At 55.3% G+C, this 16,219-nt stretch overlaps 2 protein-coding genes across 2 annotated transcripts in view; one reads left to right on the top strand and one right to left on the bottom strand.

Moving 5' to 3' along the window:
• The window catches only part of Thpo (thrombopoietin), a 9,607-nt gene extending 9,317 nt beyond the window's left edge, over positions 1-290 (bottom strand). The window contains exon 1 of the mRNA XM_010624245.3: positions 232-290. The gene's annotated coding sequence lies outside the window, so the exon portion shown is untranslated. The remainder of the gene's footprint in view (positions 1-231) is intronic.
• Chrd (chordin) overlaps positions 1-7,853 on the top strand; it is an 8,998-nt gene extending 1,145 nt beyond the window's left edge. Inside the window, exons 2-22 of the mRNA XM_010624562.3 lie at positions 209-390; positions 489-614; positions 707-806; positions 903-990; positions 1,322-1,463; positions 1,550-1,690; positions 1,770-1,852; positions 1,930-2,077; positions 2,201-2,307; positions 2,411-2,530; positions 3,290-3,446; positions 3,776-3,996; positions 4,378-4,491; positions 4,768-5,034; positions 5,118-5,211; positions 5,300-5,356; positions 5,611-5,714; positions 6,238-6,340; positions 6,698-6,843; positions 6,960-7,059; positions 7,411-7,853. Of these exons, the coding sequence (XP_010622864.1) occupies positions 209-390; positions 489-614; positions 707-806; positions 903-990; positions 1,322-1,463; positions 1,550-1,690; positions 1,770-1,852; positions 1,930-2,077; positions 2,201-2,307; positions 2,411-2,530; positions 3,290-3,446; positions 3,776-3,996; positions 4,378-4,491; positions 4,768-5,034; positions 5,118-5,211; positions 5,300-5,356; positions 5,611-5,714; positions 6,238-6,340; positions 6,698-6,843; positions 6,960-7,059; positions 7,411-7,466 (2,656 nt within the window). The 3' untranslated portion in view covers positions 7,467-7,853. The remainder of the gene's footprint in view (positions 1-208; positions 391-488; positions 615-706; positions 807-902; positions 991-1,321; positions 1,464-1,549; positions 1,691-1,769; positions 1,853-1,929; positions 2,078-2,200; positions 2,308-2,410; positions 2,531-3,289; positions 3,447-3,775; positions 3,997-4,377; positions 4,492-4,767; positions 5,035-5,117; positions 5,212-5,299; positions 5,357-5,610; positions 5,715-6,237; positions 6,341-6,697; positions 6,844-6,959; positions 7,060-7,410) is intronic.
• Positions 7,854-16,219: the final 8,366 nt, after the last annotated feature.

Here is a 16,219-nt window from a genome sequence, read left to right as displayed (position 1 = left end):
GCTTTGCGGGCGCCAAGAGGGGCCGGGGGCTCAGGTGTTAGGGCTCCGGATCGCAGCGGCGAGTCGGGCAGCCAGCTGCCTGTCGCCCGTCTCGCGCAACTCCCTCCCGGTTCCAGACCGGGACCCTGAGCCCAGGGAGGTTAAGTCGCTTACAGCCCCTCCGGCTGCCCAACGACCCCGTCGCAGGCCCAGTCCCCTCCTCTCCCTGACCGTCGGACATCTTGCACTCACTTGATCTTTTCCGCGTTCTCTGCGATCAGCCTCAGTGGGGTCGTCGCGGGAGGGGCCCTAGCAGGGTCAGCTGCAAAAACATCAAGCCCGAGTGCCCAGCCCTGGCCTGCGGGCAGCCTCGCCAGCTGCCGGGACACTGCTGCCAGACCTGCCCCCAGGGTAAGCACGGCTCTGCTGGCCGGGCCGCAGTCCCGGGTCTTGGGCCGCTTGGACTGGGGCGGCCTGCCGGAGCCAGAGCGTCTCTTGCCTCGGCACAGAGCGCAGCAGCTTGGAGCCGCCGCCAAGCCTGCCCTTCGAATATCCGAGGGACCCGGAGCACCGCAGTTACGGCCACCGCGGAGAGCAGGGGGCCGAGGAGCGCGCGCGCACCGACGGCCACACGGGTGGGTAGGCGGGGGCCGAGGGCGTGGGGTCGTGGCCGGGGCGGCCGCTGGCGGGGGCCGACAGTGTCCGGGCTGCCTTCCTCCCCTCGCAGACTTCGTGGCGCTGCTGACCGGGCCGAGGTCGCCGGCTGTGGCACGTGCCCGGGTCTCGCTGCAGCGCTCCAGCCTCCGCTTCTCCATCTCTTACCGGCAGTGAGAAAGGGGAAGGAAGGAAGGAGGGAGTCGCAGGGGGGTGCGGAGGGGAGCCCAGGCTCCCTCCAGGCCTCACTGGACCTCTCTCCTTCCCAGGCTGGACCGCCCCAGCCGGGTCCGCTTCTCAGACGCCGCGGGCAGCGTCCTATTTGAACACCCTGCAGCTCCCACCCGAGATGGCCTGGTGAGATGATACCGTTTATGAGCGCTTGGGCCCTGTGCTGAGAGCAGGCTGCGTATGGCCGCTCCAGGCCCTCTGGACAGCCCAGTGGCAGGAAGGCGCTGACATTAGGGGGCCCATTTTACAGATGAGGGCACTGAGGCTCAGTGTCAGACTGTGATTTGTCCAAGGTCACACAGCTAGTTAGTGGTGCAGCCAGGATTTGAGCTCCTAGGCCCCTTCTTAAGCCCCTTAGGGCCCCTGGGGCTCCCTCTGCATCTTCCCCTACTGGGCCTGGGTCTCTCAGTGCCCGTCAGGGTGCTGTCTAAGTGTGGGCCTTCTCTCTCTGCTCCAGGTCTGTGGGGTGTGGAGGGCAGTGCCTCGGTTGTCCCTGCGGCTCCTTAGGGCAGAACAGCTGCACGTGGCACTCGTGACACCTGCCCACCCCTCAGGGGAGGTCTGGGGGCCTCTTATCCGGCACCGGGCCCTGGCTGCAGGTAAGGGGAGCGCACACCCTCTGCACACGGACGTGTGGGCTGAGGAGGGATTTTCTGAGCGGCTGTCACTGTCTCTCCTCCCCCAGAGACCTTCAGTGCCATCCTGACTCTGGAAGACTCCCAGCAGCAGGGCACAGGGGGCATTGCTGTGCTTACCCTCAGCGACACAGAGGACTCCTTGCATTTCCTGCTGCTCTTCCGGGGGCTGCTGGAACCCATGAGTGCAAGTAAGAGGGGTAGGGGGAGGCTGGAGGAGGTGGGGAGGGCGCGGCCTCTCAGAAGCGTCCACACGTGTGGCCATTGCAGGACCAGCCCAAGTTCCTGTGAGGCTCCAGATTCTGCATAAGGGGCAGCTGCTTCGCGAACTCCAGGCCAACACCTCAGCCCAGGTGAGGGAGAGTCCCACCCCCGCTGTCATCCGCTCTGGCCTCTCACTGTCACCCACTGTACCCTGCTCTGTCGCCAGGATCCTGGCTTCGCTGAGGTGCTGCCCAGCCTGACAGCGCAGGAGATGGACTGGCTGGTGCTGGGGGAGCTGCAGATAGCCCTGGAGAGAGTGGGTGGACCAGAGCTGCGCATCAGTGGGCACATTGCTGCCAGGCAGAGCTGCGATGGTGAGGCGAGCTGGGGCCTGGCACCTTAGATGCACATGACCGAGAGGCACAGATGAGGGCTGGGGTCTCGGGGGATGTGCAGGCATGGAACAAGCCTGCGCCGTTTCTCTTCACCCTCTGCAGTCCTACAAAGTGTCCTTTGTGGGGCCGATGCCCTGGTCCCTGTTCACACGGGTGCTGCCGGCTCCGCCAGCCTCATACTGCTAGGAAACGGCTCTCTGGTCTACCAGGTAGAGTCAGAGGCTGCAAGAGGTGGGGAGAGCAGTAGGGTAGGGCCCAGGGCTTTGCTGCCTTTCCCTTTTCCAATTCGCCCTCCCTTCCCCTGACCACCAGGTCCAAGTGGTGGGTACGGGCAGCGAGGTGGTGGCCATGACCCTGGAGACCAAGCCTCAGCGGAGGAATCAGCGCACTATCCTGTGCCGCATGGCTGGACTCCAGCCCGGAGGATACACGGTGAGGGCTCCGGGAGAGCTGGGCCACAGGGCCCAAGTGCCAGTGGGGCTGAAGCGTGGGCCGGGGAGAGCAGGGATGTGCAGTGTCGTTTGCTTCCTCCTGGGCTCTTTCATGAACTCATATGACACATTTTTAGTGAGCTTCAGACTGGGGACTAGAGTACAAAGACAATCAGATGTGGCCCCTGTTTTCAATAAGCCACAGTTTGTTTATTTGAGACAGTTTCGCTGTGTTGTTCAGGCTGGACTTGAACTCACTCACTGTGGTCCTCCTGACTCAGCCTCCTGAGTGCTAGGATTACAGGTGTGTGCCACCATGCCCAGCTCAGCAAACTACAGTTAAATGGGAAGACTTAGATGAGAGGACTGGTGCAATCGACTGCGTACTAACCAATATGATGGCAATGATCACTACTTTCTATGCTTCAGGTAGCTCAGTGTGGCGTGCTGGCTTATGTATGAGGCCCTGGGTTCAGTCCCCAGCACAGTGGGGAGGAGAGGAGGCACTGCACTGGGTACCTTATTTTACCTTTCACAGTACCCACTTAATAGATGAGGGAATGAAGGGCCAGAGAGTGAATAACTGTTCCAGGTTGTTGTGCAGCTAGGAAGGGGCGGAGGAAGGACTTGACCCAGAAAGTCCTGTGCTAGTGTAACGTTGGGGGGAGGTGTGTATGGGTATAGCTGGGACACAGTGTGGAAAGGCCTCAGAATTGGGGCTGTGCGAAAGCTGAGGGGCTTATTCTTCTTTGTCCCCCAGGCTGTGGGAATCTGCCCTGGGCTGGGGGCCCGAGGGGCTCATATGTTACTGCAGAATGAGCTGTTTCTGAATGTGGGCACCAAGGACGTTCCAGACGGGGAGCTGCGGGGGCAAGTGGCCACCCTGCCCTACAGTGGGCACAGCGCCCGCCACGAGAGTGAGTGCTCGGGCTCTGCTGGCCCTCCTGTGTCCCCTGCCCCGTGACTCAGATGCGTGAGAGATGCTGCCAGCCGGCCAGAGTCTGGTGTGTCCTCCCTGTGTGAGCTTCGGGCTGGCATCTGGAGAAGGGGCGCATGCAGGGCGGTCCTGCTGGCAGGCCCCGGCTGTTGCTGTGGTGCAGGAGTCGAACACTCCCTGCTCCCCAGGCGCTGGGCCTATGGACAGTGCCTTTGCGTTCACAGAGTCTGTGCTGGGGGAGACGGAGAGTGCTGAGATTAAGGGCTCTAGGCTGACCTCTCATCTGTCCCCTCCTCTGTCTGGACCCAGCATCGCCTGCACCCCTGGCAGGAGCCCTGGTGCTGCCCCCTGTGCAGAGCCAGGCAGCAGGGCACGCGTGGCTCTCCCTGGATACACACTGTCACCTACACTATGAAGTGCTGCTGGCTGGGCTGGGCGGCTCAGAACAGGGCACTGTCACGGCCCACCTCCTAGGGCCTCCTGGGATGCCAGGGCCCCAGCGGCTGCTGAAGGGATTCTACGGCCCCGAGGTGAGGACCCGATACGGGGAGACAGCTTCCGCTGGCCTGCTGGCAGCGCAGGATTATAGAGCGGGCCTGGCCCCGGTAGCCAGACAGGCTGGGTATGAATCTGACTCGGCTCTTTATTGTGTCTTTTTCACTTTCTGTGTCCTTCTCGGGGAGTCTGACGGGTAGATCTTCATATGGTCTCTGGAGGGTTGGGGGATGGACCAAACCCATGGACCTGGAGTCAGAGAGACCTGGCTTCAAGCTTTACACTACTGCCTGTGGCTTTGCTGCCCCCTAGAGACTTTAATCTTCCTGGGTCTCAGTTCCTTCTACAGACGGGACACCAGGTTTCCCACCCTACTATGCCTTGTTCTCATCATCTCTCATCCCGTGTGCCCACAGGCCCAGGGTGTAGTGAAGGACCTGGAGCCCGAGCTGCTGCGACACCTGGCACAGGGCACTGCCTCCCTGCTGATCACCACCAAGGGGAGCCCCCGGGGGGAGCTCCGAGGGCAGGTAAGTGAGCAGTCCGGCTGGCCCCAGTGTCTTTGCACGCGTCACTTGCTCTCTCTGGGCCGCCCGGGGGTGGTACTCTCAAACCTCGGCGATGAGAAGGAGGAAGCCACACAAGCTGCCTAAGGAGGCTGGCTGCCCACAGGCCTGGCCGTGCAGCTGGGTGATTGCCGTGGCAAACAGCAGGCCCCTGGCCCCACAGTGCTCCTGGGGTAGAGGTGCGTCCGACCCTGGCCAGCCGTGGCGGGTGGCGCCTCCTCAGCTGGCCTTTCCTTCCAGGTGCACATTGCCAACCAGTGTGAGGTGGGGGGCCAGCGCCTCGCTTCGGTCAGTGTGGAGGGGCTGCGGACACCTGGTGCTTTGGATGCAGCTGCCCAGCACACGCTGCCCGCTGCTCCCGCCCCCGAGGCCCCTGCCCCTGCCAAACCTGGAGGCTCAGGCCGGCCCCGAGACCCCAACATGTGCTTCTTTGAGGGGCAGCAGCGCCCCCACGGGGCTCGCTGGGCACCCACCTACGACCCACTCTGCTCCCTCTGCACCTGCCAGGTGAGTACGAGGTCTAGGAAGAGGCTGAGGGGGGTCGGGGTCAAGGGCCTGGAACTGGTCCAAGTCTCTGCTCCTGTCTGCAGAGACGGACGGTGATCTGTGACCCCGTGGTGTGTCCACCCCCCAGCTGCCCACACCCGGTGCAGGCCCCTGACCAGTGCTGCCCAGTGTGCCCCGGTGAGTTCCTTGCAGGGCTGTGGGGGGTGAGTTCCCAGGGAGCGGGGCAGGCGGGTCACCTTCCATCTCCTTCCCTTTGGCTCCACAGAGAAGCAAGACATCAGAGACCTGCCAGGGCTGCCCAGGAGCCGGGACCCGGGAGAGGGTGAGCTGGAAGGCTGTGTGCAGGGGTGGGAAGATTCAAGGAGCCACTGTGTTTGAGAGAGAGAGAGAGAGAGAGAGAGAGAGAGAGAGAGAGAGTATGTGTGTGGGTGGGGGCAAAGGGCAAAGGGCCAGGTGCCAGGTGACACCCAACAGGCCTCTGTTTCCAGCCCCCAGTGGCCTTTGGGTTTGTGCCTTGAGTGTGGGCTCAGCTGCTGAGCTCAGTACTAATGGCAGCTGGGCATCCTCCCTCACCAGGCTGCTACTTTGATGGTGACCGGAGCTGGCGGGCAGCGGGTACCCGGTGGCACCCTGTTGTGCCTCCCTTTGGCTTAATTAAGTGTGCTATCTGCACCTGCAAGGTAAGGCTGCCCCCATCGTCTCCGGTGCCACTGAAGTCCGCAGAGATGGGGAGGGGTGGCCAGAGAGCAGAGCTATCGGTGTCGGGAGGACTCAAGGATGCAAACACACTAGAAAACTCTGGTGGGCTTTGACAGCCAGCTTCCCATAGGACAGTGGTGGCGAACCTATGGCATGCATGCTGCAGTGGGCTGTTTGTTATCACTGGAAGCTCTATCACTGCTATACGAGAAGAGAAAGGGCTGACCTGGGTGCGAATTCTGCCTCTGCCCCCGACCGGCTCCATATGACACTGGTGCTTTCTGAACCTCCCTGTGTTGCCCCTCTGCTCTTCTGTAAGCAAATACAAGCCACCTACCTTGTAGGGCACAATGAGGATTTGAGTCCAGGTATATAAAGCAAGCCCAGGACTCTGAGTAAAACACCATGCATATGTTTCACTGGAGCTGGGGGAAGAAGAGGGAGGAAGCAGGAGGCTTTTGTGTCCTTCTCCTTCCTGAACCCATCACCGATGGGTCCCTGCAGGGGGGCACTGGAGAGGTGCACTGTGAGAAGGTGCAGTGTCCCCGGCTGGCCTGTGCCCAGCCTGTCCGGGCCAACCCCACTGACTGCTGCAAACAGTGTCCAGGTGAGGAACTTGGGCACTGAGACCTTAAATTTGGGGGTTGGTGTTAACCTGGGTGAGGGGAGGCATGCTTTGGGTGAGGGGCTTCTCAGCTACTTCAGCATCTGCTGAGCACCGCTGTGTGCACAGCCTGGAGCCAAACCTCTAAGCACAGTGGACAGAATGTGTGTGTACCAGTGGGATGTGATGGGCTTTAGTTTCTACTGCATCCATCCATCCATCCATCCATCCATCCATCCATCCACATTTGTCACCCACTAAATGACAGAAACTGGTAGGTGGTGGGGATTCAAAGAGGAATCAAAGCTGGGTGGCCCTCCGGGGCTGACCCCTGCTTCCTCCCCCCAACCGTGGGGTCAGGGTCCCACCCCCAGCTGGGGGACTCCATGCAGGCTGATGGCCCCCGGGGCTGCCGTTTTGCGGGACAGTGGTTCCCAGAGAGCCAGAGCTGGCACCCATCAGTGCCCCCCTTCGGGGAGATGAGCTGTATCACCTGCAGGTGTGGGGTAAGTGGGGTTCCGCGTGGAGGGCAGACTCCCGGCAGTGGGCTTCCTGGAAGGCTGCCGTCCACTGTGCCCCAGGGCCACTGGGGAGCCTCAGCCTCTGCTTTGTGCCGCACCAGGCAGGGGTGCCCCACTGTGACCGGGATGACTGCTCCTTGTCGCTGTCCTGTGGCTCGCGGAAGGACGGTCGGTGCTGCCCCCACTGCGTCCCCCGGCAGCGTAAGTGAGGGAGGCCAGGGGCAGCAGCCGTGGACCTGGGAGGGAGGGGAGCCCTGGGAGCCCCTTGTTGTCAGGAACCCGGCGGCGCTTTACAGGCCCCTTCGTAGTCCACCCACACAGGCGGTCCCAGGGTTGTCATGTGTGATCGCTTCTTTGCAAATGAGATTTCTGAACTCCGAGGAAGGCAGCAACTGGACAGATCGCAGATCGCACAGCTGGTGCGCACCGACTTGTTTGGACAACTCTTCCTTTCCTCGGACAGGGAGGGATGTTCTGCTCATGTCCCCCACACCTTTTTCCATGCCACCCTGTTCCCTCTCCTCTTCCAACTTTGCTCCCTTCTATCCCTAGCGGCCCCCGAAACCAGGACTCTTCCAGAGCTGGAGAAAGTAGCTGAAGGCTCCTAGGGAGCAGCCGGAAGGCCGCGTGACCAAGAGGAGGGGCCTGAGCTGGGGGAAGGGGCTGCGCTGAGGACGCTGCCTTCTCCTGTGCCTGTGCGGGAGCCCAGTGCCTTTAGCTCCTCCATTCTGCCTCTTCTCCCTTCCCCACTACCTCTGGGAACCACAGCTCCACAAGGGAGAGAGGTGGCCAGGCCAGGCCAAGGCCAAGGCCACATCCACTCCAGCGCTGCCCTGCCGCCCTCTGGGCTCTGCCCTGGAAGCCCCGCCCATTTCTTTTTGTACATATGTCACTGCTTGTTGGGATTTTTAATTTATCCTCACTCAGCACCAAGGGCCCCCCCATTCCACTCCTGCTGCCCCTGAGCTGAGCAGAGTCATTATTGGAGATTTTTGTATTTATTAAAACATTCTTTTTCAGTCTTTGGGCTTTAGACGGGCTCTTTCTTGGCCAGGGACCTGAGTGGATCCCAGTAGAAGAGGGTCTGAGAGTAGGAGGTGAGGGAGGAGCTCTGCTCCGGGGGCAGGAGGAGGAATCCTGGATAGAGGCAAGATGGCCCAGCAGTTGACTGGATTCCACAGAGGAGCTTGGGACTGGCCCCCGAGCTAGACTGGAGTTTCCAAATCCCACACAGCCTGAAGCAGGATTCAGACTCAAGCTGGCTTACTCACGACTGGTGTTTTTTGGCTGGCTGTATATTTGAAGGTGCTCCAGAGAGAAACAAGAGTCACTAGCTTAATTCTCTTTGTCTGAAGCGAAGCACATACTTTCTTACTATGCTTCTTTCCTGGAAATAAACTGTTCTGGACCAGGTCAGGGCAAGTCCAGATCGGAGTGGACAGGGATCGGCTCACAGCCAGTTCTTGACCCGGCTCATCTTGAGATCGAGTGACGTGTTGTACAGAATAAGACTCCGCACGCCTTCTGCATTTCTCCCCCTGCCCCTGATTCCTGCTGGTTATTCCCCCAGGCCCCCACAGGCTCTAGGAAATAAGGGCCTTAGGATGGAAAGGAGCAGTGTGTGCAACCTGCTGGTCTGTGTTTTGTGTGAACCATGCAGGCTAAAACGAAAGTGGGATTTTATGGTCTGGTAGGGCAGAGGGAAAGTAAAATCGTAGCCTTTTTATTTAGTGTGAGGCATGCTGTGTGTGGTTAGTGACTGTCTTTGCCCATTGAAGTATCATATTCCAGCTCTGCTGTTAGCTATCCGAATTACTTCACTTCTGTGAACCCTGTTTCCTTTCTGTAAAGCAGATATCTACCTCCTAGGATACAATCAGAACATATGCTTTACATAGCTCGGTGCCTGGCACATACTCACTGGCAAAGACACCAACTGTGGTGGGATTCCTGAAGCTGGTTTGGGGATTCCTGGAGCTGGCAGGGAGAGACGTGGGAGGAGAGGGGAGCGGGTTTCCATTATGTTTGCCAGGATGTTCATGGAGAAGCCAGGCTGAAGACGCAGGGTTGGTAAAGGATGGGATCAGTGGACTTGGGCTACTTAGGGATGAAAAGCAGCGGGATTCGCTGCAGCGGGTTAGACACGGGGATCTGAGTGAGCACAGTGCTAGGTGTGGTATGACGGAGGATTTGGTTCGGAGATGGATGTGCTGACAGTACTGTCTTCCCTGGTGAGGGAGTGGGGAGCCAGGCAAGTCACCCAAGGATCAGCTTAGTGGACTCCATGAGGCAGGGCTAAGCCCAGGATCCTGAACTGCGGGATCCCCCAGGGCTTCAGTGCAGCCTCAGCGGGTGTCAGCTGAGGGAGCGGAGGAGGAGTGCCAATGGATCCAGGCAGAACAGAAGCCTTTGAAACACCTTTCCCTTTTTAACCTGCCTTCTAGCCGCCCAAGCCCCAGGGAGGGATGTGGTAACCCAGGAAGTCGGGCCCTCTGGAGCCCTGGCACACAGACACCTCAAGAGGGCTCCCCATCCATTCCCTCCAGGAAGTGTCAAGAGCCATTTCCCAAACCAAACCAGAAAACCCCCAACAACAGCAGAAACCCGAGGAGAGACCTGTTTTCCTGGGTAGAAGATTTCAGTGTCCAAGCCATTAGCGGTAGGATTTAAAATTTGGCTTTGGTACATCAGGTGACAAATGCCACCCATTGGCGCTACGGCCTGAGGGGCTGTTGGCTGCCCTCGGTTTGGCCAAGTCACCAGAGCAGCCGTAAGGGTATGGGAAAATTAATGGCGGTGACTTAAGAAGAGCAGGGCTCAGACTGTGGCTAGGACGTGCGAAAGAGCCATCAAGCAGAAAAGTGACGGGGACTCCAGGGCACCAGCTCTGCGTTTGTGACGTCTTCTCGACCACTAGCGAAGCCTGCATTCCAGGGCCCAGCTCCTTGCTTTCCAAAAAAAAAGTTTTGAACAACTGTTTTTATTGCATTTCACCCCTGGGCCTTTTCAACAAAACAAAAAAAATGAATGAGAGAGAGAAACCGAGAGGAGAGTTCTTGGGGCAAGGAGAGAGGGGATGAGATGCACTTCCTCCTGTCCGGCTTTAGGTGACCAGAAGGAGACACAGTCACATCAGGGACTCACAGAGGACTCACACGGAGACTGTGGGTGGGACGCTGATCTAAACATTGGTGCTTATTCGGGATTGTGGAGAATTAGTGCTCTCAGAGTGAGCCACCCCTTGTACCGTTGTTTGGTTTTGATATGTTCACTTTCACGCAGAAAGGGGGCTGCCAGACTTGGGTTTACTCATCCTAGAAGGAAATCATTGTGAATAATTTCAGCAGTGCACAGATACGGGAGGAAGAAAGAATGCTCCAAACCCCTATAAAGGCTCTCAAAGCAACTACCGAGTAGTTTTCTATGTTTTAGTTAAAACACTTAGTGGTTGCCTGGCTCCACGCCAGCTCCACTCTGAGTCTTGCCCCTTTTAGGGCCTCGGTCCCCAGCTCTGGAGCTTCTAGGATGTCCCCGTTTGGGGATTTGTGTGGCAGCCTTTGGAGCTGGAGTAGCGGGGAGCAGCAGAGCACATTTAAGGGAAGCCTGACCTTTTGGCGTTGGAAATGACTGAGGAGACACAAGAATAGAAGGTTGGAGAAAACCCCCAACAGCTCAGAGAATCCGGCAAACTGTCATTCAGTGATCTGATCTTTAGCAAACGGCCTGGAACCCGCCGGTGGGTCCCAGACTCTCGCTGGTGGGTGTGGGGCAGGCCAGGAGATTGTCCCGTCCTCACATGGGCAGCAGAGGCCACCCAGCAGGGACATTTGCAGCCTAGTGCCCTGCTTTTCCTTAGGAGGGGTCATCGCGGTGTCTTCTTGTCTGCTTGCTTTGGCTACTGGCTGAGCCGCAGCTTCCTGTGAGACTCCAGAGTTTCTCCTTCTCCTTTGGAGCCTCCTTGCTGAGTCCCTGCCCTACCTGGGGGACAGAGACTTTCTCTCCTGTATGCAGTGGGACAGGCAAGGCATAGGTGGAGGAAGCAGGTGCCAGTAAACTGGCGAGCACGGTGCCGAGGGCTTCTCCACGCAGGTCAGAAAAGCTGCCAGGAAGACAACCGGTCTGAATACTTTGCTTCCAGCTCAGCAGCTGGAGGACCTTGTGAGTCTGACGTGTCTGGCAAAGGAGCACACGAGGCTGGAGCAGGTGGCCATGGCTGAGACTCCCCGGAGATGAAACGCACAGCCTGTCATTGCTGCCAGTATTGCTGGTGCCCCTGTGACTTTGAATGTGGGGGCCTCTGAGGGAAGAGGAGGGAAGCCAGGGACATTCTCTCCTACTCGAATACATAAAGTAAAGTTCCTTCAAATCCAAAGCGTCTGTATCTTTTTTGCCTTCTGCACCAGCTTCAGTAGAGAGGTGTTTGTTAGACCGAGGGGAGAGTTGTGGGGGAAAGCGAGACAGCAAGACAGGGTCAGGGAGAAGCAGCTGAAGGGTACTTTTTACTATGTGCCACTTTACAAGCTGTTGATTAATCACTTTTAAATAGCTAATAAGGTACAAAATGATATCTAGGGTATAAGCCCCTCCTCTAGGCATCAAGATCCACCCCCCACAGAGAAAAACTTCTTGAAAACAGAGGTGTGTAAGGTCCAAATGTGCATGGATGCAATTCAGGTTGTCCGAGGGCCTTGTTAACCACGGATGCAGATTCAGAAGGTCTGGGTGGGGCTGATCTGCATTTTCTGACAGATCCCAGGGAACCCTAATGCTGCTGCTTAAGGGATACATTGTGAGCAGCAGTGATGCAGCAGCCCTTCACCTCAAAATTTTTTTTTTTTTTTTGGTACTGGGGATCAAACTTGGGTCCTTGTGCTTGCAAGGCAGGCGGCAGCACCACTGAGCTAAATCCCCAGCCTCACCTCACATTTTTAGCAAAACATGCCATACCATGAAAGTTTCTCATCAATTTATTGAGCATTTTTTTCCCCTCACCAGGTACTGTCCCAGGGGCTAGGAAGTCAATAGCACATGAAACTGACCAAAGGCCCACCCACGTGGAATTTATAAACTTGTAGGTGAAGATCGTCAATAATGTGTTAGTCAGCTTTCTGTTGTTATAACAAAATGCCTGAGACAATCAACTTAAAAGGAGGAAAGGTTTATGGTGGCTTATGGTTTCAGAGGTTTTAGCACATGGTCACTTGGCTTTGTTGCTTTGGGCTTGTGGTAGCACAGGACATCACGGTGGCAACACATGGTGGAAAGGGCCTGCTCACCTTATGGTTGCTGCAGAGCAAAGAGAGAGACACAGAGGGCTGGAGTCTCAATCATTTTTTTTTTTTCCTTTTTGGTACCAGGGATTGAACTCGGGACCTTGTACCTTTGAGGCAGCAGCAGTACCACTGACCATAATCCCCGGTCCCGGAGTCTCACTCTTCAAGGACACAATACCAATGACCTAACTTTCTCCCATTAGGCCTTACCTCCTACAGGTTCTAGCACCTCTCAGTGCTACCACACCCAGGGACAAAGCCTTCAACAATGAGCCTTGGGGGATGCTCCAGATCCACACTACAGCAACACATATAATAAATAGATCAATTACAATATGGCAATAAGTATAGCACAGAAGTCGAATGGAGGGGAGAAGGTGCTATGGGAAACAGCAAGAGAAGGAGAACTGAGTGCTTAGGGGAAGAAGAGCTGGATGTGATTAGAAAAGGAGAGTTGGAGAAATGTTCCAGTCGGGTGCCGTCTTGAATGAAGACTCAAAGGAGGGCAGGGAATGAGCCATGGGGTATTTAATGGTTTAAAAAAATATTGTATTTTAGTTTTGTTGAGATAGATTCTTGCTACACAGCTCTGGCTGGTCTTGAAACTCACTAAGTAGTCCAGGCTGGTTTTGATGCTCCTGCCTCAGCCTCCCAAATGCTGGGATTACATGTATGTGCCACCACACCCGGCTTGTACTCATTTTTTTAAAAATTAGGAATGTGGCTAAGGGTCTTGCCAGGAAAAACAAAAGAAACACACATGCCAGAATTAGGAGATTTGTGTGAAATCAATAGGTCAGTAGATGTCCGAATCCAGAGTGAAAGAGGACTCTGAGGAAATACTAAAGAGACTAAATACTACAGAAATGATCGGAGCTCTGTAGACTACAGGATGAAGTTTTGGTTCAATTCTATGTGACTCTCGAAGGACACAGTGTCTCGTCTAACACTTATTTATTTATTTATTTATTTATTTATTTATTTTGGTCTTTTGAGTCAGGGTCTCACTACGTAGTTGAGACGGACCTGGAATTCGCTATGTAGCCCAGGCTGGTCTCAAACTCACAGCGATCCTCCTGCCTCAGCCTCCTGAGTGCTGGGGTTACAGGCGTGCGCCACCATGCCTGGCTCATCTAACATTTAAATGATAAAATATATGAAGATAAGATAAGACCAGAGTGAAGGTTAAAGAAATAGCTGTTACCTGGTACAGTCAGGCCACATGCATTAATATGTTGGGCTGTTTGTTGGAGTTCGCTTCCAACATACAACCACCCAGGCATGTGGGAGTCGGAGAAGGAGGAAGAAAGGAGGAGGATTTCTTCAGGACCAGGAAGGGGAACTTTCATAACAGCTCTACTAAGGGAGAGGTGTAATTTAAGCACATATTTTGTGGTCAGAAGTGTTAGAGTCCAAAATGCCCCATGAAGCCTAAAGAAGCTTCCAGGTTGGCGGATGAGGCGGCCTGCAGTTTGAAAAGCTTGCCGAACGCCACCTGAGAAAGCAGCTTGCCAGGAAACGCAGTCCAGTCCCTGGAAACTCTGAGGAAAGGGGTGAACGTGAAAGAGAGGAACAAAGGGGAAAGCACTGGCTGGGCTCGTCCAGGGACGGCAGGCTGCAGATGTCGCAGCGGCAGGATATCTCAGTGTTTCCCAGGAACCCCAGCCGCGGGAACCAGCCCAGCCCAGCCCAGCTTGTCTTCCCAGAGAAACCAAGCAGGACAGGACCAGCACTCCTGCTTCTACTCCCCCGGTACCCTGAGTCTCAGGAAGTCTAAAATCAGATTGACCTTCAGGACCCAATGCACTCTTCCTTGGGCGAAAGCATTACTGCACCTGCTGGCTGGTGCCTGAAGTTCCTTGGTAGAGATTTTGCCTTCTGAGATGGGAAGGTTTTAAATGTTAATGAGCGGCGAAGCTCGTAGGTTATCTGCTGACGTGCAATCTGTCATCTACGAGAGTAAATGATTACCGTCAGATCCTGCTACCTTTTGACAAGGAGGAGGCCTAGAGAAGGGAATAGGCCGCCTAGGGCTGAGGAGGGGAGGCACTGGGGACTCGGTGGCCAGCCTTGCAGGCAGGAACATCGGACAAGGGCCAGGCTTTTTGCCTCCCGCCGCTCCCAGGAGGAGCCGTCGCTGTGGGGAGAAGAATTTCTGTCCGGAATATCTGCGCACTCGGCCAGCGTAGCGGGAACTCCGCCACTCAGACATATGATTCACATCAACTGTGTTTTTCATGAGTTTTAGAGACTTTTTTTCAAAGCAAGGTTGACGTCATTATGAAGGAACTTTCTCCTCACAGGTTCCGCATGAGGTAGCCCTGAAAGTGGCATCGGACGAGACCTTCAGAGTAGCTTCGCTTTTTTATTTCCCTGCCCTCTTCCAGAGATAGGTGAGTAGGGGGGCCTCCTGACAGGGGTAAGAGGAATCCTGTTTTATTTGTCATAAACGCAATGACTTTCACTGGAGAAGTTCTGAAAAACAGAATCACATAACATGAAGAAAAATTAAGTTACCTACTTAATAAAATTAAAATTCCCAACTCAGAATGACCCAGTGTGCATCTACCTTTGATTTTTCTCTAATTTTTTTCCCTGAACATTTAACGTGCCATGATTTGTCTAACAAATTAGATAGTATTTTTTAATTGTGGTGTTTTCCCACCCTCTTTTTGGTGCTAGAGATTGAACCCAGGGCTTTTGCACTGAGCTACATTTCCAGCCTTTAAAAAAAAAAATCTGTCTGTCTGTCTGTCTGTCTATCTATTTAATTTTTGAGATAGAATATCACTCATCGCTAAGTTTCCCAGGCTAACCTCCAACTTGTGATCCTTCTGCCTCAGCCTCCCAGAGTGCTGGGATTATAGTTTGGGCCACCATGCCTGGCCATGAGGCATGTTTTTTAATTATAAAAATGTTGGCTTGAAGTAGAAAACTCGGTTAAAAATTCAAACAAATAATGAAATAAGCAGGAAAAATTCTTTGTGGAGAAAACAAGGTCTTTTGAAATGCTTCCTTCTTCCTGTGTGTTTTGTTGAGCTTCCCTACCCTCTGTTTATAGTTTACATCTCTGTTTTCCTTGCTGGGCCCTATGACCGCATATATCATAAGCTTTGGTCATGGATGGTTGGAATTTGAAGAGGGACAGCGCTGGGGCTGCTGTCTTTGCACATCTGGGTTAAACCAGGCAGGCCCAGGCCCAGGGATGACGAAACCCAAAACAGGTGCGATCTTGGTGAGGTGGGTGGCCCTGGCCAGAGGGTAGCAGCTTGGATGAAGCAAAGTGAGTTTGGACACCCACAAAGAACCACAGTTGGGGCACTGGGAGCCATCAGGGTGCGGACAGTGGTTGTTTTTGTTTTTGTTTTTTTTTTTGGTACTGGGGATCAAACTCGGTCCTTGCACTTGTGAGGCAGGTGGCGGCACCACTGAGCTAAATCCCCGGCCCAAGTAGTTGTTTTTATAGGAAGTGACTGCAGCCAGCGGGAGTCTGAGGTGCCGCTTTTGAGCAGAGGGGTCCCAGATCAGCCAGAAGCCACTCAGAGTCTGGGCGCTCTCTCCCCCGCATAGCTGTGGTTACCTTAACAGTTTGCAATGTGTGTACTCATTTCACTGCCAAGACCCAGCGGACTGGATTTGGGCTCAGCAGGCTGACATTTTGGGAAGAGAAGGGAGGCATTTATCGGTGCGGGAGCCTCCTGAGGAGAAGAAAATTGTACTTTGCTAGCGACTCCTTTAGTCATTTGATCTCCAGGAGTAGCCTCAGTTTACTCACTTGTGGAAACCTCCCAGAAGTGTAAATCTTGAACTGGCAGCTGCTTAGTAGAGTGATCTGAATCCAAGGACTGAGAAACTTTTAGCCATGTGACTTTGTTTGGGCAAGGCCTTTGACAGTGTGACTCCTGGTTTCTGGCAAAATGGTAACAACAGTGTTCCATGCTTGACTGTTGTAAGGACTGTAGGAAGATAGGTCCTGTGCTTGGCACGGTACCACTGGGTCTGATAATGGGCGTGAGAATCCTGTGGGGCTGTGAAGGGGTGAGGTCACTGTGGGGTGGAGGGCACTAAGGACTTAGGGTTCCATTACC

Source organism: Fukomys damarensis, unplaced genomic scaffold, assembly GCF_012274545.1.
Source record: "Fukomys damarensis isolate Sample0158 unplaced genomic scaffold, DMR_v1.0_HiC HiC_scaffold_12, whole genome shotgun sequence".
NCBI classification, from domain to species: domain Eukaryota; kingdom Metazoa; phylum Chordata; class Mammalia; order Rodentia; family Bathyergidae; genus Fukomys; species Fukomys damarensis.
Note: the sequence above shows the minus strand (reverse complement) of the source record. Positions and strands in the feature narration are given on the sequence as shown.